Source organism: Coffea eugenioides, chromosome 2 (genome assembly GCF_003713205.1).
Source record: "Coffea eugenioides isolate CCC68of chromosome 2, Ceug_1.0, whole genome shotgun sequence".
Lineage (NCBI taxonomy): Eukaryota > Viridiplantae > Streptophyta > Magnoliopsida > Gentianales > Rubiaceae > Coffea > Coffea eugenioides.
Genome location: NC_040036.1, coordinates 8,840,578 through 8,863,777, shown reverse-complemented (window position 1 = coordinate 8,863,777; position 23,200 = coordinate 8,840,578). Strand labels below are relative to the sequence as shown.

General features: G+C 38.4%; 2 protein-coding genes across 3 annotated transcripts; one reads left to right on the top strand and one right to left on the bottom strand.

Moving 5' to 3' along the window:
• Positions 1-44: 44 nt before the first annotated feature.
• Positions 45-21,227, bottom strand: LOC113760553. The gene is made up of 5 exons (XM_027303181.1): positions 20,577-21,227; positions 18,877-19,032; positions 18,020-18,700; positions 17,848-17,882; positions 45-1,328 (listed from the first exon to the last, which is right to left on the bottom strand). Exons 1-5 carry the CDS (start codon positions 20,904-20,906, stop codon positions 314-316), a joined length of 2,217 nt encoding a protein of 738 aa, XP_027158982.1. The 5' UTR covers positions 20,907-21,227; the 3' UTR covers positions 45-313.
• LOC113760554 (7-methylguanosine phosphate-specific 5'-nucleotidase A-like) lies at positions 11,398-16,210 on the top strand. Of its 2 annotated transcripts, XM_027303183.1 has the most exons (10): positions 11,398-11,616; positions 11,755-11,917; positions 12,620-12,680; positions 12,865-12,997; positions 13,217-13,340; positions 13,786-13,842; positions 13,937-14,033; positions 14,385-14,592; positions 15,056-15,116; positions 15,697-16,210. In XM_027303183.1, the coding sequence occupies exons 1-10, from the start codon at positions 11,456-11,458 to the stop codon at positions 15,751-15,753; spliced, it is 1,122 nt and encodes a 373-aa protein (XP_027158984.1). In that variant the 5' UTR covers positions 11,398-11,455; the 3' UTR covers positions 15,754-16,210. The 2 variants fall into 2 exon arrangements, with proteins under 2 accessions (XP_027158984.1, XP_027158983.1); XM_027303182.1 differs by having other exon boundaries at positions 11,403-11,917.
• Positions 21,228-23,200: the final 1,973 nt, after the last annotated feature.

The following is a 23,200-nucleotide window of genomic DNA, read 5'->3' as shown; positions in this document are numbered from 1 at the left end:
GGGCACAGCCCTTGCTCCCAGCCATACGATGATGGACCAGTAAATTTTTCCAAATTTCTAGCGAATACATTAAAAGCAACTGCAACAAAGTTACAAGTACTCTAGATTTATGGTCATTTACAGCATCAACCTCTTAAGGTTCTAGAAAATGCTGCATAAAGGTAACAAGGTGCACCTTTACATTTAGAAGGTAGAAAAGATAATTGCCTGTACAAGAGCAGTCCTCGTAAAAAGGGCATTCTCAAGGGGAAAATCTTAAAACGCAAATCGCACAACAAAATGATTGAGTTAGACGGCCCAAAAACACCACATTCTATGCTGCCAAAGGTAGAACTTCCTCCGTATGACCAATTGCTTGCATGCAATCAGGGACCAGCACAGGTCGTGAGCACTTGGTATAGTGGAATTCAATTTGTAGCCGGTGGTGAAGAGGGGTTGAAGCCATCAGGCCCTTTTTGATGTCAACTTGTAGTTCCCTTATGGGAATTGCAGCCAAAAAGCTCTTAATGTACTCTTTGCAGGAACCTTTGCCTTGGCAGACGGGATCTGATTCTTCTTCATTCTCAACAGCAATTTGTTCTTCAGCAACAACAGCCTCCTTCAGGTCATTTTGCTCCACTTTATTACAAGCAGCTTTATCATCCGATTTTTGAGTGTCATTAGGTACCTGATAAATTGTTGTATCTCTGTCAAATTTGAGGATAAATGCTTGGTTGCAGCCTTCAAAAAGCCTCTCCCCCAATGTGTCAATTATATAGTATGCATCCTGTTCAACCTTGAGGATGAAAAAGTGATCATTCCAGCTTACAATATAGACTACAGGGTCAGCATCAGCAGTGCAATCTTGTCCGGATTGAGAGATCTCGTCCCAAATGTTGTCAAAGGACATGGCACCTTGAAGAAAATCGAAACCTTCATCCTCTATTCCTTCTGGATGGAAAAAGCCAATGAAGAACTTCTCTGGAACTACAGAAAGTGAACGAACTTTAGCCTGAAGGATAGTCTCAAGGTCAAAATGCTTGTCTGGGAACCGCTCCCTGTAGGTCTCATTTTCACAGAGATTTCTCCATTCCAGTGAACCTTCTCGGATCAGGCTGTCGAGTTGGGACTTGATGGGCATTTCATCAGGATTGGCTTGGAACCAAACAGCAATAACAGCAACCAGAGCTGTACATGCGCCTTCACCTGCAGCTCGTTCACTCCTCTGATCAATTGAAGCAAAGAAAACTTTGGTTTGCAACTTCATTTGCCCATCGCGACTAAAAATTTCTTTTTGTTCCCAACTACCCACTGCAAAATTGTCGTCTCCAAATTCAGAAACTGAAGATCTAGTTGTTAGGAACCTTATGGGAATAATTAATAATTTCTATTAATAGGCATGTATAATTATTCATATAATTGATAATATCAATTATATTATATATACTAATATATATTATATAAAACTTACAGCTAATAATAATATTATTAGAAGTTTATAATTAATTAAATTAAATATTAAATATACATATAAATATATATATATATATTCCAACGGGTGGTGTTCCCAGTCCCGTTTCTTAACAGGGAAAAAAATTTCCCCCCGCCCTACCCCACCCCTCAACCCTCGCTGGGTGGGTGCTCCCAATTGTCATCCCTACAAGTAGTATGTTTGAGACCGGAAAGTCTTGGGCAAACAGGGTTGACTCTAGTGATAAAGTCATTTAAAAGTATTCTTGGTTTGAATCTCATTTGCAGCTATTCTTTGTCATTATACAATCTATAAACACCGTTGTAACTCTTCTTATTATGCAATTTCTGATAGTATTTTGAGCCTTTATTGGGCTGCAACCTTCTAGTGTCACGGGTTGTTTGTTTTCCTACAAGCCAACACTCCGTGCGGCACTGGCTATCGTTCATGACTTGAGTTATGAACGGTTGGCTAGTTCAACCTAAACACTAAGTGCGCTGAAGTTGTGTGGAAGCATAAAAATAGTAAGCAAAGAAAGAGAGTATGGGAGGCAAAGGAAAGCTTTATTGCACTTAAAAATTCTTGTACAAAGGTTGCCACAAATGGAAAGGATTTTGCCTATTTATAGGCAAGTTAAGAAACTATACACAACTCTAGAGAATTCTACACAAAATGTACATACAATTGGACTCTAGAAGCATTTACACAAGTCCCTTCTTATCTTCAAGGCTCTAAACCATTTCATAAGACTCTTGAATAGTCTAGAACGTTCCGAAAGCTTCTAGCATATACTACATACGAGAATGAGATGTGGGTCTACTAACCGTCTCAATTTTTTCTGCCAAGACACTATGTACAATGTGCATGACTTGGTTGGCCAGACACTGTCGCGCTCACAGACAAGTATGATCCGTGTCACTAAGATGGACCAAAGATAAATTTTTAATATAAACACCATTAGAAGCTTTTGTTGTTAGATGCGAGGAAAGCTTTGATGAATTGTATATACAAATTTCTCGACCATGGATTTCGAAACATACACTTCGACTTCTAATAGTGATTAGAATCGAATTTGTCCAAATTTTTATATATTAAAAAAAAACTAGAATAACCCTTAACTCATGGAGTTCCTCTTAAATCAAGAAAAGAGGGGACAATAATGAACGTGTTTGGATAGGCCATTATTTGGGTTATTTCAAATAATGGTACATAAAAGTGTTTGGATACTACTTCAAATAATGCAAATAATTGAGGTTCTCTCGCATGACTTCTGCTCACACGTGGAGTCCTCTTTTCAACGCTGGTGCTGAAGCATGCATCTACGTGGAAATTCCTTGGGACCCCTGGCTGGCCCACGCACGTGGTCTTCAGTATGCAAAAGACGGGAATTCTGAGAACACTGTGCATTTTTTACCGTTGGTGCTATTGAAGGAGAAGAGTAAAGGTAAAGCTGCGATTAAAGCTTCCAAACCTGCACAGAATTTATTCTCTTAGCTTTGCTCCTCCATTTCATAGCTCACTGTCTTTCCCTTCCAATAGTTATCAGATAGGACTGCCTTTATCTTTTCCCACGGCCAGATAGCTCGCAAATTCATCACTTGGATTCGATTCGCAAGCTGACAATCTAGCTGAAAGTGGGCAAGTAACTTTCTGAATCACGGGTTTGAAAGCTCGCTAACACGATACAGTAGCTCTGTGTAAACGTACTTTTCTCACGAAGACCGAGCTGCAGCTACCGTGTTGGTGCAATAAAGCTGGTGCCAGGTTGCGGCTTGCAAATCACCTCAATCTTCAGCAATTTTTCCGGATCATCAGCGGCATTCGAGCCTGAGCACATAGTGTGCATGAAGTCCTGTTTGGAAAGGAGCTGTGAGAAATTGAATTCGGTAAGAACGCATCCTCCTTACCGAGTGCAATTTCTGTTTGAGGTGTCTTTCTATTTGGAAGTCTGGACAGGTTATTGCATGTTGTAATTAAAATTTTTCTGTTGATGGAGCTCGTTTCTGATGAATTTTAATTGGACTGTTCTAGGGTTTTGTCGATTTGTTCGTTGGTGCATTTCTTTCAAATTATCTTCTGGGTCGCATATTTTTCAAGTTCAGTGACTGATTATAAGCACCCCTACTCGTTTGCCTTGTTGAATATTCTTGCAATTAGTCCTCCCTATAAGGCCTAAGCAAATATTCCTGCAAATGCCTTGAAGGTGTTAGGCTTTGTGAGGTGGCTTGCGTGGCCTGATACTCGTTTTCAAAAACATAATGTGCATGCTGTTCAATAAATTGTTGTTTTGCCTCTTCATTTGTTCAATACAGAATGGTTTGATCTATGAGAATGTTGCATTGTGAAGTCTTTCCTCACCTGATTATGCTCTAGATATAGACCAGTCAACTGTAGACAATCCAGTATAACTTTAAATACTGCAGGATATAATTTTAGCATAAACTGGCTTTCTGAATTTATACATTGCCATACAATAAGATGGTAAAATAAACACGTTTTTTGCATCCTTGTGAACGAGCTTACTGTTATCGTGGTTGCAGACATTTTAAGTAACCCAAAATAATCATTCACCCCATCGAGGCTTTGTTTGTATCTGGTAGTTGGAGGAATCCATTGAAGGCTCTTATCCAAGTAGGAGAGTGCTTTATTCCAGTGTAGGCATTTCTTCAGTCATTAGGTTTAAGAATGTACACCTGATATATCGAGTTTCCTTGCTTGTACTTTCATCTCGCCAAGCTGTTTTCTTATATATTGATAGGCTCTGAGACTTTGATTTCTTTGAGTTTTGTCAAAGCAGCTGTCTTGTCTTCAAGTGATTTTATGGGTACTAAACTGGAGGTTGCTAAAGTTGCGTTTACTCTTTCTTGATTTTATCATAGATGTCCCATTCATGTGATTCTTTTCAATAAAAAGCTGAAAATGGTTGGAAGAACTCAACCTAGAATTGAAATGGACAAGTCAGCATTTCTGGGTTAAAAGGATCCTCTGTGTGGCCTACAGATTTGTATGGTAACCAAACTTTGTGGCCTTTCAATATGGGTAAGAGCTAAAGGGTAGAGTTATCAAGTGATTCATGGCATTGAAATTTTACCAGATACATAACAAGTGGTATTGAGTTGTCTTCTATCCAATGTTCAGGAAGCAAAATGTACATCCATGTTGTATCAGATGTTTAGGTTGAAAGTAAAGTGGTATAAAATCCAGTCCATTCTTTAGGATTTAAAAGCCAATTCTGAAGGCCATGCATTCTTTGGTGTTCAAGTGGTTTTTAGCAACATATTCAGATTCAATAACACAATACATAACTATATGTTGTATCGATGAACATTCATTACTTATATATAAGGTGTAAAAGTATACGAAAAAAACTGGATGACTTTGCACTCCTTTGGTGATGAGGTTCCGGATTAGTGGGTTGGGCGTCTTAACTTTATATAACTACAACAGGTTCCCAGGAAATTTGAACAACTATAACACAGACCTTACTGTATAGAATTGATTAATTGCTTGTTTTCAATTATAAACCTTAGTTCAGCACTAGAATCCTAGAAAATTGTTTGATCTACTGTTCCCGTTTGTTCTGCCTTGAGATCATGTTCTATTCTTATTTGACCATCTTCACGTGTTTCTGTCAGGCAGCTTGCTTATTTTCCTTCGAATTATGATATATGTCACAATTTTTTCAGAGCTGAAACTATAAAGGTAGTGGAAATTCAACTCAAATGAACGTGTTAATGCCCACTGCAAAAAGGATAAAATTAAGTTCAAGTCCAGGTAAGCCATGCATTGTGACTTAACCATCCTTAACTGTATTTATCTTCCGTTTAGAAGCTCTGTAGTTAACTCTTCTTAAACGCTTGTTCCGTTCCTTATTTCCCTAGAATCCCTCTCAAGTTTGACTAGTTCGGTCAGTGCACAGTCTTGTTGCGACTCAAACGACTTTGAAGAAAGCCTAATCAACTATTTTGAGGTATGACCATAAATTCTCGCCTGACCTGAATACTAAAAATAACAGCTACGTTGTTGTTTTCTCTTTATTTTGCATCGAAACCTGCTATTGAGTTTCCTTTTCTTGTTTTTAATCATAGATGTCTGAAAAGAAGCACTGGAAAGACTGGAAAACTGAGCTATACATCCGAACGTATGTTGAATGGCATAAGGATGGAAGGTGGAGGCAACTCGGACCACTTTCGCAAACCACACTGCAATGGCTGCCTACTTGACTCAAGAAGTGGGGGTTATTTGCACTGGAGCTCAATCTCAGTCCAAGTTCTATCGTGTGGTCGATAAGTGGAGACTTTTCACACACCTACGAGGTGATTCTGCCAAGCCAGAGACCGGGATAGGATGGGATGAGGAACGCAGATGCTTTTTAGCCGAAAAAGAGCAATGGGCATATTTGTACAACGTATGTTGTTCGAGCTCTGGATTCCACTATATTTACTGCTTAAATTTGTTCCGTTGTGCTTCGAAAAAGCTGAAATGCCTTACTTGCATACACACAAAATCCAGTTGAAGTGTGTGTTTGTTCGTGATTTTGTTCATATCAGATTAAGGTTGCTGGTCCTGTCTTAATGGTTCTTGTGTCATTAACACTGAGCAATTGTGGAGAGTGTGTATGTGGTTCGAAATACTACGCCGTTTGTCATACTATGGTCTTATCTTTCGAGTGATCTGTCATACTATGGGCTTTTCTACAACCCTTTGTGCTTAGGAACCACTACATAGTTCAATTTCCTTTAAGTGTTTGTGGACTGCTGTTTGCTTCTGTTAAGAGTGCAGTGTGTGAAGGCATTCTAATAAACTGTCTTTTCTTTCTTGTGTGCCTAATAGCTGGACAAAAGCTATACAGACTTCCAGCACCCAAATAGTGCTGATTTGATGATCCTATGGGATGAGGTGATGGACGGCAAACATGCCACAGGCACCCGTGCTCAATCTTCCGCCCAACACCCACCCCAATTTGTGCCTCCTCGTGCCGGTAGACGTAGGGGTGATTCAACCCTCAAAGGCAAAGGAGTTGCTTCTAGTTCTGTCATCAACCCAGTAGATTCTAAGGGAACTTCGGATGATGATGGCAGCCCAAGTATGAGAAATCCCGGCAAGCGACCGTTGGGTAGTGCTCCACACAGTTCGGAGAATGAGGGCTCAAGAGGAACCAAGTCCCGAAGGTCGGGTTCGGAGAACTACCAAGAGGCACTGAGCAACTTCAATAGATATTCCTCAATTGTTTGTAGCGAAAGAGAAGCGCAGGAGCAGTATTCAATTGAGGTTGCCAAACAAGCAGTTCTCGCGCTGAAGTTGGAGAAAACTGTACGCATGTATCTCTTGAAAGAATTGTTGGACAAGGAATTTCGGGCTTTATTTCTTAGCTTGGATGAGAGTGAGCAGATGGCATGGATTGAGTTATTCATCGTACCGAATATCGTCGTGAAGGAGGGGACCTCAAGGGCCTAACTGTTACTCTGATTTAGTGATGTTGTTTCTCTGTAATTGCTAATTCCGGATAGCTTGTTTCCCTGTGTAATTTGATTATATGTTGCTGTAACAAGTGGTGAAATTTTTATGCTCATCTTTTACCACCAGAATAATTAAGTGGCCATTTGTGTCATTTCGATTGACTGCTCCCAGGTGTTGTACCTTAAGTACTTGTCTTATATTCAGGATGTATGAGATGCCCCTTTTTCTTAAATGTTGTTAGCAGCTTAAAATCAATCATAATACATACACATCCAATCATCATGCATATGGAGGTTATGGGGAGGAGGGTTAACTGGCTAAGGCATGGCATCTTCTCTGTAGGGTCTGAATTTTTTATTAAATGAGGTGATTTCCTTTTACTGCATTTGAAAATCGAGGCAGTTTGAAAGGTGAATACGATAGGCCCTTGTTTGTTTCTTTGAGCCTCGTGCTCCTTCCTTGATTTGGAGATATATTCAAGGAAACATGAATATAACTACAATACGATATTTGACCCAACTTTCTTGTTATCAGTTTTTTAAAAAATTCCATTTCGTAAGTATTGGCTTTCAGATTTTACGTGAAAGTTTATTCAGGCCATCATGTTATTCAGGCCATGTTATTCTTTACGTGAAAGCTTATAAGCTTGTTAGTACTGCCGTTCCCAGGAGAAACCGGATCAGTGTAGTGAGTATGATCAAGGTTCCTGCATGAACAAATCTGAACTGCGATCGTGATCAAGGAAATTTGATTTGCTTGTTCCATTTGGCCGTTTTTAAGAAAGGAAAATAAATTTGAAAAAGAGTTAAACAAAGCAAAGAAAAAGAGGTTGCTTCATGCAAGGACACCAGATCATGCTTGGGTACTAAAGTCACGCGTGCTATCTCAACATCTATACACACAAAATCCAAAATAAAAAAGTAGATACCTTGGGTCCTACTACACACATAGTCCTACGTTTGTCGAATTATAAAATGGCATGAGAGGTTCTCACATCCGTTGGCCATTCGATATTAGGATGATTTTACCTCATGCATGTATATGCAGTAATAAAGACAACCGTTGTCTCAAATCACAGAAAGTGGGCAATCCCACTAACATGCCTGAAATGATTTTCGCAGAAGGAAATAGTTAGAGCAAATATACAGGGGAATCCAAGAAAGGCACATGCATGAACAGCTTAGGCATCTCTTTCCCTAGGACAACGTCACAGCACCGTGAAAAGTGGATGCAGGCATCCTATAAAATTCCTCAACGTCAGCTAACTCAACCCTATATATATAACCTAACACTAGCCCATATATTTTGTACATGCATGAACAGATTAAGTATCTTTTTCTCTGTTCGACATGTGAAACTAGTACAACGTTACGGCACCGTTTTAGTGGATTAAACCAATTCATTCCAAATTCCCCAACATCAGCTAACTCAACCCCATATATATATATAGCCTACTAGTCCATATATTCACGCCACCTTTAGTTCTCAACATCAACGGCAAAACCTTGGGAATTTGTCTTCTTTGTTATTTTCTACCTTTTCTTCATAAGTGCAGAAGCATTGACGACCACCGGCACCGAAACCACATAAGGATTGGCTCCATCAGCTTTTGCCTTCCCCACCAAACTTCCAACTTCTGCTACTACAGCTACCATAAAGCTTTGTCCTGGAGAGACGCTCCCCCTCCCACCGTCCGCCCCTCGGTTTCATCTTTCATTCATATGCTTTAGCACCACAGTCCTGCTACTTTTAAGACTTCACTCTGCATTTAATTAACAATTACTTTATTTTACCATTGCAGGCTTCTAGCTATTTCTCATTCATGGCAAACTTCAATCCGTACTTCGCTTCCTCCTCTTCTGCCTCACGCTCTGAAGAAGATGAAGAGATTATTCTCAATGCTGCAGCCATGCTTCTTTTTTCACCGAAAGCAGAACGTTACGATGGGCTTCTAATAAAAATACCTTGCCGCAATTCTGACATGCCTGGTTGGAAGTGGGTTTAAGAACTAATAACAGGTTACCCACTACGTATTTTGAAGAATTGCCGAATCACTGTAGATAATTTTTTGCGACTTTGTGAAGTTCTAGTAGGCAATAACTACGTACCTCAGAATCCACACAAGTATGTCTCGATCGAGAAATCGCTAACCATGACTTTAGTTATGCTAAGCCATAGCACGCGAACTCGTGTCGTAGCCGAAAGATTTCAACATTTAACGGAAACCATCCATAGAAATGTAGCGGAAGTGCTGTTGGGGTTATGTCGATTTGCACAAAGAATTATTAAACCAAAACAAAGTGACGAAGTGCATCCAAAAATAAGATATAGCACCAAGTATTATCCTTGGTTCAAGGTAGGGAAATTTTTTTCTTGTCGTATAACTTTTTTTCTTGTCGAAAGCAAAAAATTTTTTTGAAAATATCCACCGTTATTTTTAGGACAAATGCTAAGTCTGGAAAAAGAGTCTTGCAAATTTCAAGTAAATTCATCATTCAAACCCATGTTTCAGCATTTTCCATTGATTGAGGTAAAGCGAGGACTCAAAAGAAGAAACTCCCATTAGTTCCTCTTGGTGTAACCCCACATCAGATGCTATGATGATTCAAGGCATCTTCTTAATAGTGGTGTCCCAACTAATTTATTGGTTACCTCTTTTGGAACCTACTGGATTTAACATTCATTTGATGAAACTTTGACATTTCATTGTAGGATTGTATAGGTGCTTTGGACGGCACACATATCCCAGATACAGTTCCGGCACACGAGCAGATGGCCTACACAAATAGGCATGGGACTCAAAGCCAGAACGTGTTAGCTGTATGTGACCATGATATGCGGTTCATTTATGTCTATACCGGATGGGAAGGCAGCGCACACGATGCACGGGTGTTAGAACATGCAATGAGAATGCACACCGATTTTCCATTTCCCCCCCAAGGTTATTCATAATTTGGCTATTAAAAATAAGATGGCAAAATTCAACATATATAATCGGGTTTGACTCCCTAAGTGACAAACATTTTTTTTTAAGCGCAGAATTATTTGCTCATTAATTGGGTACTAAACTTCTTTTCTTGAATATAGGCAAGTTCTATCTCGTTGACGCAGCTTATAAGATGGTGCCGGATTTTTTAGCACCGTTCAAGGGAGGACGTAACGTAAGAGTTGGACAAGGACGTGGTCGAGGACAAGGGCCGAAAGAGCTATTTAATACTCGTCACTCCCAACTTCGTAATGTAATTGAACGATCCTTTGGTGTCCTGAAACAACGATTTGCCTATTTAAGGGGTCCGGTTCCATATTCATATATGCAAACGCAAATCAATGTCGTTATTGCATGTTGTGCACTTCACAATTTTCTTAGGGAAACTCAGCCTTCGGATGATCACTTCATGATGTACGAGCAAGAGGACATGCAATTCGAAGGCGAATGTGGAGCTCTTCCGTATCCACAAATTCAACCATTGAGGTCCCCGCAAGAAATAGAAGAATGGAAGGGAATGAGAGATGAAATGGCTAATCAAATGCATGCCGCATCACGAAGGCGGAGACATTAGGTGAGTGAGAATAAAAAAATCTAATACCCACAGTGGTATTAGACGATGTGAGGGTACATCTGTATGGAAAACTTCAATAACAAGGCGTCCGGTGGAAATAAACTATTGAATGCGTGCTACTTTTAACTCTTTGTAATCACATGGTGATAATTAGTACAAGTACTATGCAAGTCTTCGTATCTCTTGTGAAGCTCCTCTTTGCAATAAATGAAATTTTCAGTTGAGAATTGAGGACTTAAATTGGCATTTATAAACACATTCATTTGGAATAAAGCTCCTGTTCACAGAACTTAAATTGCAATAAAACTCAGAACTTAAATTGCAATAAAGCTCCTGTTTACAGAACATATAAACTAAAATGAAGCTTCTGGAATAAAGCTCCTGTTCGGACAACTTAAATAGGCAATTATAAGCAAATTCCAGAAGTCCTATGCAATAACAGATAGCCATGTTCAGCTTGCAAATTTGGAGACATCTCAGATTACTTTATGGTACAATCCCACGCTAGTGCTTATTTCTCCCTGCAGGACTAGTGGGCCTAGAGCAAATTTTAGGAATCCCAGCCTTTATAAACGATACAATCGAAGTTCACAGCGGGTTGCTTCACGAGAGAATAGCTGAAAGTTCATTCGGGTAGTCTCACGTGGCAGTCGGAATTCCTCCCTAGTCGTGAGCAAAATGTCCTCGTCAGCAATTCTCACCTGGCCCACGCTGAATAGGATTATTTCATGGTCCAAACAATTATTTTAGCTATGTCTCCTAATTTGACAGAAAGGCCAATATTATTTGAAATATTATTCCAAATATCACCTATCCAAACACCTCCAATGTTTCTTTTTTCCTTAAAAAAGCCCCGTACTAGATACTAGATAGGAGATGGAAACATGACAGGTGGCGCAAGGAAAAACAGAAAATTCCTATTCCTGCAGTAATGGCGTAGAAGAAATACAAGTAGAACATCTCAGTATCTCACGTTTCCGACTTCATGGGCACTTCTCACCACTATTGTAGACTCCAATTCCTTCCTAACATCAACCTCGGTGCTACTAACATACTGTTTAGGAACACTAGCACTGCTCTAGCCCGCCTTCTCATACCCATCACCTCATCTCAACACAACCCCACCACCATCACCAGTAGCAGGAGGTTAGCACTTGAAATCCCACTACTTCATCCATTTTTTTGGCTGTACTTCTCACCCCACCGATCCCACATACGCTCTTTTTATTCTGGTACATTCTCCTCATATACAAAGCGATTATGTAATAAATTCTTAATTTTCAGACAGAAAAGTGTACGTAGCAGAAGCTACAGCAGTGATCACCAAAAAGAAACCCAAACAATGGAGCACGTAGTTGTCGATGGCTCTGAGGTTGTAGTCAAGGACCCTCAATCCCTTCGCCACAAGATTTCTTCTATTCGCCTTGCGGGTCCCGAAAAGCTCCAGGTTTTTTCTTTCTTTTTTTGAATGATTTTTTCTTGATATAAATAGTTCTGCATTGTGCTACTATTACATAAACCAAGAATTTCCTACTTAGGTAGCTTTACCTACAAATTATGATCTAGATTCAGTAATTGTGTATAATTCTGCGTTGGTTACATGATTCTGGAACGGAAGAGTATGCTCAAAATTGTGGAAAGATATTAGTTGTTTAATTTCCAAAGTGATCATGCAATGTAACTGCGGGTTATTCGTTATCATATTGATCTTTTTTATTCTAAATTGGGGAAAAAACAAAACCATGGATAGTTGTAATTGGTTTCCTTATAACCCCATTTTGTGGTGCGATGAGCTATGTCCGTCTTAGATTATCCTGATTTCCATTTGATCGGATTATGCTTCAAAAGCATTTATGAGCTATGTAACATGTTATCTCCATGAAGTACCATGTCCCATATACTACTGAAAAAGGCTAGCAGCGTAAAGATAAATGTATGTATAGGCTTCTTTTCCATGCTTTGTCAAGTACAATGTCAAAGACTTAGCCAAAAAAAGGTACAATGTCAAGGTACATTAGACCTCATTTTTGAAAGGTCAGATCTTTGCCCGTAATTGTTAGAGTTCCCAAAATGTTTATTGTTTGAATTCCTGTCTTTACATATTTTCTCTTCATGTAAGGCTCCTGTCCTTAACTATTTTTGTTTGTAGGTAATTGCAGATTTTGATGCTACGTTAACGAAGTACTGGATCGATGGACGTCGAGGGCAAAGTAAGTTCTCTTTTATTCCCTGCTTATTAAAAAGTTGTGCCTTTTTCTTAATTTCCATCAGAGTTTTAAATTGTAAGTAATAAATCCAGACAGAAATAGAGAAATTGATTGTGTTTTGTACTGAACACTTATAATTATGTTTTGGCAACAAAAGACTGACTTGGGTGAAAAACAACAAATGTAGGTAGCCACGGTCTTTTGCGGCAAGGGAGTCCTGAATATGATGAGAAGAGGCAGAAGTTATATGAATACTACCATCCTTTGGAATTTGATCCAACAATTCCACTCGATCAAAAAGCAAAACTCATGGAAGAGTGGTATGTGAACTGAGTACTAGTAGAAGCTAGTTGTTGCATTTTATGTGAGCCTTATGACAGCTCGAAATAGAGAGCTTCAAGTACCTTGATAGAAAACAGTTTATCTAAGAATGACAGCTGCATACAACATGACAATCAAATTTCAACTTAGTAAATTATGGACTACTCAAAAAATTCTAATTGTGTCGGAAGCATCTGAAGCCCTGCCATTTCATGCAGGTGGGGAAAAAGTCATGCTCTCCTTGTTGAGGGAGGCCTTACCTATGATGCAATTAAGAAATCTGTGACTAATTCTACAATTGCATTTAGGGAGGGTGTAGTTGAACTATTCAAGTTTTTGGAGGTAAAGTGGATTCATAATTTTTGTTTAGGTATGCTATACTTTTGATGATGTATTATGGAAGTTAAATAAATACTCCAAAACATACTTAATTTATGTGTTTTGTTAGCATAATGTAGAGGTGGAAGCTTGTGGCTTCTGTTGAGCTGATCTTTAATTCTATTGCTTCAGGATGAAATGACAGAAAATTTGAAACTCTAGTACATGCTATTTTACCTTCACCAAGAGCACATGAAATATTTATTTTTGCAACTTTAATTTTTGGTATGTGGGTACCTTTTCGTCATTGTGACAAATTTGGCTTTGATTTAAGCTGCAATGAACGATAACAGCATATCAATATCTTCAAGTTAGACTGAAATGAATCTGATATTCTGGGCGTGAATTCACTGAACTAGAGCATGTTTCAGGATGAGTGCTGCCTTAATTGCTTCTTCATGATATGCAGGAAAAAGATGTTCCAGTTCTTGTATTTTCTGCTGGTCTTGCCGATATAATAGAGGAGGTCAGGTGTTTTTGTTGGTTAGTGGAACATGAATACGTTGGCATGCACTAATTTGCTACTGAAATGTGCTGCCTTCCCTGCTCACATCATCCAGGTATTCAGGCAGAAACTTCATAGATCCTTCAAAAATGTCAGGGTTGTATCCAACCAGATGATATTTGACCAGAATGGCCAGCTAGTGTCTTTCAAAGGTAGTATTCTACTATCTTATTTTGACAGAAAACTTTTCTTGCTTCTTCAGAGAATTAGGTTTCAACATCAGCTATAATGTCTACCCATTTTTAGTGTTAATTAACTAATTGTTTCTTAGCTCAAAAACAAGTTGGGCTTTTTGAAAAACAGCCAGAACAAGTACAATGCAATTTCAGTAATGTAAACATTTGAATTTTCACTTTCCTTCTTGAATATCTTAATGAATTGTTCTGGGACATGCATTCTTCTACATTTATAATTGTAGCCAAGCTTGTGTTCTAGTCTGCAAAGGCGGATAGTGGTGATATTTTAAACATTAGGTCCATGGTTTAACTTAAAATTTGCTGCAGGAAAGACAATTCATGTTCTGAATAAGAATGAGCATGCGCTTGATATGGCTGCACCTGTTCATGATAGAATTGACAATGTCAATGGGCTAAATGAAGACAATTCCTTTGTAAAGAAGATAACTAATGTGCTGCTACTTGGTGATCACATTGGAGACCTGGGAATGTCTGATGGTCTCAACTATGAAACGCGGATCTCTGTTGGATTTCTGTAAGTGTACAACAGTTGACTCAAGTTTTTCAATAGCATTTAAGAAAGTGAATCACTATACTACTGGCTACCTAGCAATCTGTACTGCAGCTACCTTTTCTAAGAACAATCATTTTGCTGGGAAAAAAGTTAAAGAGAAAGTGAAATATCTTGGAGCTTTTAAAGCAGTTTTGTCTCATTTACTGATGAATTCCGTTGCATTGAATTGACAAAATGTCAGTTCCACTGAGTAGAAAGAATGAAACGCATTAAGAATTTGAAATTCCAAATTTGTTCAAATAATCTTCCTGCTAAACTCCATAGAACATGTCATTTACCAGACTATGAAAAAGAATGTTATACAAATCTGCTTCACTTGCCTAAATGTGCTTTGTTATTAAGCTTCTCTCTCTCTCTCTCTCTCTCTTTTAAATCATGGTTTACAATATATTTGTTTTTTGACTTCATAAAATTCTTATTTTAGGAATGACAATGTGGAAAACTCTCTTGAGAGCTATCAGAAGGCCTTTGATGTAGTTTATCTGGTAAGTTGAAATGTTATAGAACAAGTCAAGCTTCGTTCTCCTGTTCTCTGCTTTTAATAAAGAGGGGTCCCGAGACACTTCCAGAATACAGAAATAGTTACTGTCCATAAGATATACTGTTATATGGCCTTCATTTTTTATTTAGAAAAAAGAATAAAGTTATATGGTCTTCTTATGTTTCTAAAGTGAATGTCTTGATCGAACAGATCTTGATTTCATTTGGAACATGCCAGAAGCTTGTTGAGTTCTTTCATGATTGGATGCTTGAGCAAAATTAAGTCTTGTGCTTCTTTTGTTATAGAAATGCCTGTTTCCTAGGACACTAACTTTCCCAATAGGCAAAAAGTTCTTCTTTCATGATTGGATGCTTGAGCTAAATTAAGTCTTGTGCTTCTTTTGTTACAACAATGCCTGTTTACTAGGACTGTAAGCTGCACTTTCTTGCTAGAGTTTCGTTTTCTTTTTTATAGATACAGGTTGCATGTTTTTGGCTTCTTTTGCTCTCTCTCTCTGAAGTACGAAATGGAGGGAAATGCAGTTTCTTAATGCTAATTGATTTGTCTCTTTATCATTTTGACAGAACGACACATCCATGCAGGGAGTGGTAAAGCTTGCCTCCCAGCTATGCCAGACTTGAAAGCGCTTAAGCTGTAGCACCTCCAATCACTATGTCCAGCATCTCAAATTACAAAAGAAATTTCAAGATGAAGGTTTAAATTGTTTGCATAGATTTCCCAATAGGATTGTTGTCTCAACTATTCCTAGTTGTGGTTATTGGTGCCCCATAAGTTTTTGGTAGGACTATGAGTAATGCTTGTGATTTTTTAAATTAAGCTTAGTGCTGTCAGAACATAGGTTATTGGATGAACTAAATTATGTGTTATATCAAGTTGCATGCTGACTGCCATGGCAGAATCCTATTTTGACAAATTAGCTAGAGAAATTTAGGCCTGGCGGAATCTGATGAATTGGATATCATTTGAGTCTTGTTTCTCTTATTAGCTTCTGCTTGGCCACATGTAGATGTAGCCTTTGTTCTGCCTGGCTTTGGTCTGCTTTTGTACATTCAGGCATGATGCATATCCTTGCTGGTATACGGGTACTCTTTTCCATCTTGGGGAGGAAATTCCTTCATGAATTGTTCATAAGTCCGGCTTAGCTGTCTGACTAGCAACTTGGGGATGGAGTTCAATTGTTTTCTGTGCTTCTAAATGTATCCTGGAGGTCGAGAACAAAGAAACAATGTCGCAGCACGCTGCTTTTGCTAAGTTTTCATATCCTGTATTGAAATCCGGTTGCACCCAGTTTCATGTTCCTTTTTTAGTTTGAAGATCTCACTTTCTGGAGTAAAACAGAGCAAGATGCTAATGTCATGACCTTATTAATCCATCGATTAGTTGAGGGGCACAGCCCTTGCTCCCAGCCATACGATGATGGACCAGTTAATTTTTCCAAATTTCTAGAGAATACAATAAAAGCAACTGCAACAAAGTTACAAGTACTCTAGATTTATGGTCATTTACAGCATCAACCTCTTAAGGTTCTAGAAAATGCTGCAGAAAGGTAACAAGGTGCACCTTTACATTTAGAAGGTAGAAAAGATAATTGCCTGTACAAGAGCAGTCCTCGTAAAAAGGGCATTCTCAAGGGGAAAATCTTAAAACGCAAATCGCACAACAAAATGATTGAGTTTAGACGGCCCAAAAACACCACATTCTATGCTGCCAAAGGTAGAACTTCCTCCGTATGACCAATTGCTTGCATGCAATCAGAGACCAGCTCAGGTCGTGAGCACTTGGTATAGTGGAATTCAATTTGTAGCCGGTGGTGAAGAGGGGTTGAAGCCATCAGGCCCTTTTTGATGTCAACTTGTAGTTCCCTTATGGGAATTGCAGCCAAAAAGCTCTTAATGTACTCTTTGCAGGAACCTTTGCCTTGGCAGACGGGATCTGATTCTTCTTCATTCTCAACGGCAATTTGTTCTTCAGCAACAACAGCCTCCTTCAGGTCATTTTGCTCCACTTTATTACAAGCAGCTTTATCATCCGATTTTTGAGTGTCATTAGGTACCTGATTAATTGTTGTATCTCTGTCAAATTTGAGGATAAATGCTTGGTTGCAGCCTTCAAAAAGCCTCTCCCCCAATGTGTCAATTATATAGTATGCATCCTGTTCAACCTTGAGGATGAAAAAGTGATCATTCCAGCTTACAATATAGACTACAGGGTCAGCATCAGCAGTGCAATCTTGTCCGGATTGAGAGATCTCGTCCCAAATGTTGTCGAAGGACATGGCACCTTGAAGAAAATCGAAACCTTCACCCTCTATTCCTTCTGGATGGAAAAAGCCAATGAAGGACTTCTCTGGAACTACAGAAAGTGAACGAACTTTAGCCTGAAGGATAGTCTCAAGGTCAAAATGCTTGTCTGGGAACCGCTCCCTGTAGGTCTCATTTTCACAGAGATTTCTCCATTCCAATGAACCTTCTCGGATCAGGCTGTCGAGTTGGGACTTGATGGGCATTTCATCAGGATTGGCTTGGAACCAATCAGCAATAACAGCAACCAGAGCTGTACATGCTCCTTCACCTGCAGCTCGTTCACTCCTCTGATCAATTGAAGCAAAGAAAACTTTGGTGTGCAACTTCATTTGCCCATCACGACTAAAAATCTCTTTTTGTTCCCAACTACCCACTGCAAAATTGTCGTCTCCAAATTCAGAAACTGAAGATCTAGTTGTTATTGCATCTTCCTCAGTTTTGAGCAGCTGCAATAGTAAACGTAGTAAAGCTTGATCAATTTCTGAGGAGATAAATAGGAGTCATGTTACCACTTCCATTAAATTATCATCATGAGAGTTGGAAAGAATCATTTAGCAACATAGCAGGAAAAGATAATGCTTACTGCAAAGCTTGATTCATCAGAAGAACTAAGTTGACGGCGATCATAATCAATATCATCCCCACCCTCATCTCCGTAGTGTTTTTTCAGTAGTGGCTCTCCTTTGGCTTTCGAAGATTTGAAACTCATCTTCCTTTTCCTCCATGGAAGAATTCTGCGCATTGAACTATTCAGGGACTGATCAGTTATAGAGACTGACGCAATTGGGTCATCATGAGACAAGTTTCCTGCATCTACTTTATCACAGCTATAGAAGATCCAATCCTCATCTTCACTACTGCTTGTGCTGGAGTAAAACAATCTTCCGGCATGGTTTGCAGATTTCAATGTTTCATAGCTCAATGACTTCCTGATATGGGTATCCTTTCCTTCTTTAGCATCCTCTTCTTCATCGGAAACATCTAGTGAATCCGTGTCCAATGGGTAGATGCATGGAGCATCGTCACTTCTGACTGAGCTCTTTCCATCACTTCCTTCATCCTCACGAGATTCCTTCTTAGGTTTCTTAGTAGATAGTCCCTTGAAAAGATTTACCTTTCTTAAACTGGCTTTTAGGGTGGAAACCTCATCTTTCTCTGTTGACAGAACTTCACGGTAGGGTGAGAGTGGTAGACAGGCAAATGGTCTTTGAATTAATTCCGAAGGCTCCTGAGAAGTTCTCATTTCTTGAAGTCTAAGAGATAGCTGTAACCAAGATGAGATGTGCTTTCAGAAAATGGACGCAAGTGACAACAAGAAACGATAACCATCTCTGTTTTGAGATTTAAGAACAAAAAACATTAAAAAGAAGAATAAGCGTGGAACTGAGGCGCTTTAAAAATAAAAGTGTAAAACGGCCGAGCAATTTTTAATTAGCTTACATGGAGTGATGCATTGCTCTCATTGTTGGAGTTGGATACTTGCAGAGGAATGCTAACTTCAACGTCTTTTTTTTCGGCTGTAGAGGTGAAGTCTGCAAGGTTCAATGATGCTGTAGCAACAAGGAGGACCTTGTCAAGCTCTCCTCCGTTTGAACCCTGTTACGCAGCAGAAGGTCATACAGGTTTCCAAACAAATTCAATTGATGTAATTGTACGGCATCACCATTGGTAAAATCTAATAAGATGAAACTAGAAATGATTAGTTCCAAGTAACCAAACACACACACACACACACACAGAAAAAAAGGAAAAAAAAAAAAGGATTCTTGGATTACAAAGTCATATAGCTCAATAGGACAATCGGTGCAAGTTAAGGGAGCAGCTTTCGCTCTCCTGTTTCACAAATATGCCATAACTGTGTTCCTTGGTATAATAATTATCATTCTTTTTTCTTCATCCGTTGCTTCCTCTTTTCAGCCAATAAGCAACAGGACAAGAATGGGCATTAGTGTGGATCATAAAATTGCCATAACACGAGTGCACGCGACCTTTGCAAAGAAAAAGAAGCACGAAATGGTGTAAGCTCTACATCAGGTTTACGTCACGTCCACAATGAGATAAAAATATAAGCGGCTCCACTTAGCCACACAAAATCATTAGTTATTAGAAAGTTGATAGCCTCTGAGGACCAGTTCACATGGAGAACAGCCTTATAAGGTGGTCAACACTTGAGGGGTTGAGTGCTTGACATATTCCAAGAAATTTGTGGCTGGATAATAAACAAGATAGATATTTGCTACCATAAAAATTGCCACTACTTTTAAAAGTGCATGCCTAACAGGAAATGACAAAAGAGTTGGCGACCATTTTTGATGGAAGATCTTTTCTTCTTCAACCAACAACGAAAAACACCCACCCAACATATTGGTCAAGAAATACAATACTAGTAGTATTACTCAAATTTCTTTTTGAGGAAAAATATGTTACATTTTCGCAAAAAAATGAAAAAAAGGAAGGAACAGAGACAATAATAAAAAAAAAAAACTTTGAAAAAGAAAGGCCGAATAAGTAGTTTTTATTTATTTCAGCCTTAAGAAAAAGAAAGCTTTTTTGTTTTGGGAGATTAATTATGCAATTCAACGAAGTAATCCAGCAAGAAAAGGACAAGACTGCCGCATAGCATAAGCAATCAAATTGAAGAACGGAAATTACCATAAAATAGATACTGACAACATTCCGCATTCCCAGAAAACCAAGAAAGGGATAATTTATTAGTGAATTTCAGACCGATCAATCAGTGGAAATTTATTAACAACGGAGCAAGGATAATTCCATCTCAGTCCTCACTAATCAAAGGTCAAAGTTTCGTCCTAACCCAGAAATTTCAACTGAAGACACTACCACTATGCAGTTTTATAACAATAAAAGATTTTGCATAATTAAAGCAAATAAACATATTTGATTGTAATTAGCCTACCTAAAACTATGCCTCGTTTGACATTTTCATATAGCTTCACACTAGTAACACAGAATCAACTTGTTAAATCCCAACAGAGCATGGCAAAAAGTCAAAGCATCTGCTATCATCAATATACAGCATCCAAGAAACCCAATAATGTAGAATAAAAAATCTCCACCAGAAAAGGGAAAAAGTCAATGAACAAGAATCAAAAGCAAAGCAATCCCAATTGAGAACTCACATTGAAGACGGTGAGAAACACCTCCCAAGGGTAAAAAACACCATCTTTATAAACAGCGAAATTGCATAAACTGTGAAACTCCTCATTCCATTCAACAACTCCATCTGCTCTTAAAGACTCTTCCTTTGTGATATTCCTCTTGACAATTCTTCTCAAAGAACTCAAAGCATTGCCCTTTGATCCTTTCCACTTAATCTCCACAGCCAGTCTTGAAAAATCTTGAACAACCATTGACATCTCTGGCGAAAACTTGAAGCCTTTTAGCTGATTTATCATGATTTTAGCCTCAAATTTCTTGGACGGCCTCCACTTCATCATCTTCACCACCATTTCAGACTAAAGAAGAACTATGCGAAAAGGTTCAGTTTTTATTCGCCTCTGCCTCAATATATATAGTTCGAGAAGCGTATGGTTCACTCAAGAACCGAGTTTTTTAAGTTTGGAAAGATAAAGGAGAGATTATATGTTCATCAAAAATAACAGTTTTAAAAATTAGTTTAGAACTGGCGAGGAAGAATAACACTCAAGAGGGCGTGATTTGATTGGATTTTTTTATACAGAGTGCCGAGACAATTTGTTGTTTTTGTGGGTGTGATTATGATGATGAAGCAGAAGAGAGGAGAAAAAGAGAGGGAGGAGGGGCCGGCAATAAAAGGGCACCTAAGAACCAACGTCTCTATTTCTACTAAGACGAAGGACAGCATTAATATTGCTTAGAGGCCCTCACAATTTATTGAAAATTTTGGGGGCCCATGATTATGTGGAAAATAGTTTCTTGGATTTTTTTTTTTTTTGGGGATAATAGAAAACTATTAATTGGTGGTCAGAGGTGATGCTCTTCTTTTCTTTTCTTTTTTTCAATTGTCATCTCTACTGCTACTCTATCTACGGGAAAGCTCAACTGAGCCTATAGGGACCGATGAGAACAGAACCACCACCGGACCAAACGGGTGGACCAGACGGGTGCACTACGCACTCGTCTGGATTTGAAGCTCCAATTTAGTGACTCCAAAATCAGGTACAACAGTGACACTAAAGTCTGTAGCCTGTACCATGTTTGCGGTTTGCCTTCCAGTTACCAATTGGCTGGATAGGTAAGCTTTGTGGGTCCCCCTTAGGTTACCTCTTAGCTTTAACCCTCAGTCAAATTTAATTAGTTGGGTGTGTGTGTCTTATGTTGTATTCGATAAAAAAGAAACAACCGTTCAAGTGGTGAGATCTGCTGGGGGGATGGGCATCCGTCCCACATCGCTAGGATGTGAGTTCTTTAACCTGGGCTTAAGGTCCACAGGTTTACCTTCCAGTTACCAATTGGCTGGATAGGTAAGCTTTGTAGGTCCCTCTTAGGTTACCTCTTAGGTCCTCTTAGCTTTAACCCTCAGTCTTATGTCGTATTCGATAAAAAAAAAAAAAACTGTACCATGTTTGCGTTGAAATGTTCATAATCGGTGCCAAGATTTAATGAGATCAAAAGCGCACCAGTAAAGATGGATTAGTCTTCAAGTTTTATTATAATTTATTTCATCAACCCAAAAAAAAAAAAGAGTGAAGTTTTGTAATTTTGGATCGTTTCACGACATTAGAAGTTCTTAGACGTAGCAATAAATTACCTTGAATTTTTTTTTCATATCTTTTGAAGTATTTACTGTTTTATGCTTTTGGCAACTGAATTGCTAGAAAATAGAAGATAATTCATAGCCATATGTGGCTGAACTCATAAACATGTAAAACTATGGTTGGATAAATTCTTAGGATTTAAAGAGATTTCCACGTCTGAGAATAAGATATTGATCGTGGATGCATGTAACTACTAATTATTTTGAAGTTAAATTGTCTTTAATAAGATAACGTTGTTTAAAAGAGAGGATAACTTGAAACAGTTGAGCTCAGAAAAGGAAAATATTATACTTGGATTTGATTGGACGAGTTAATAGTTATCTTCAAATGGTATGCCATTTTGTACAGAGAATTATCCAATTTGTACGCAAACAGATATTGGTTTGCATGTTCCAAGTAAGTGATACATACTGGTCAGAATCTCAGCTCTTCGAGGCTAGAAGAATTTATGCGTAAACCTTTTCGTACTTTTAGTTTCAAATCTTGGAGCAAATGAGCAATGTACATAGAATTGCATGAAATAGCATGTTGTTATATATATACTAATGGCATAAATGAGTTTAATCAAATCGAATACACTAGTGCTCAAGTGAATTTGATTATTTTAACGAATTTGAATTTTTTTTAAATTTAACTTATTTATTTACCTAATCGAACTTGAACGAAATTCTGTATCGAGTTTGAATGTTATTCATTATAAAATATTATTTAAATTTGACTTGACTAATTAGCAAATTAAATTTGAACGAAATTTTACCAAACTAAGTTCCATTCGAGTATCGAATAGTCTGTTTCATCTTTTCTATCCTATATACTATTTATATGAATCTCAATTAACGGATTATGTTCAGGATCTTAGTATGTAGTTTACATGATGACATCCCAGAACTTATTGCTGAAAGAAAGGGAAGAGAACAACAAAGGAACAAAAGAAGCGTGCATTTATTTAGCTTAAAATTCCTGTCGCCAAAGGATAACATCTAAAAGAATAGATGGTGGTTTAGGTC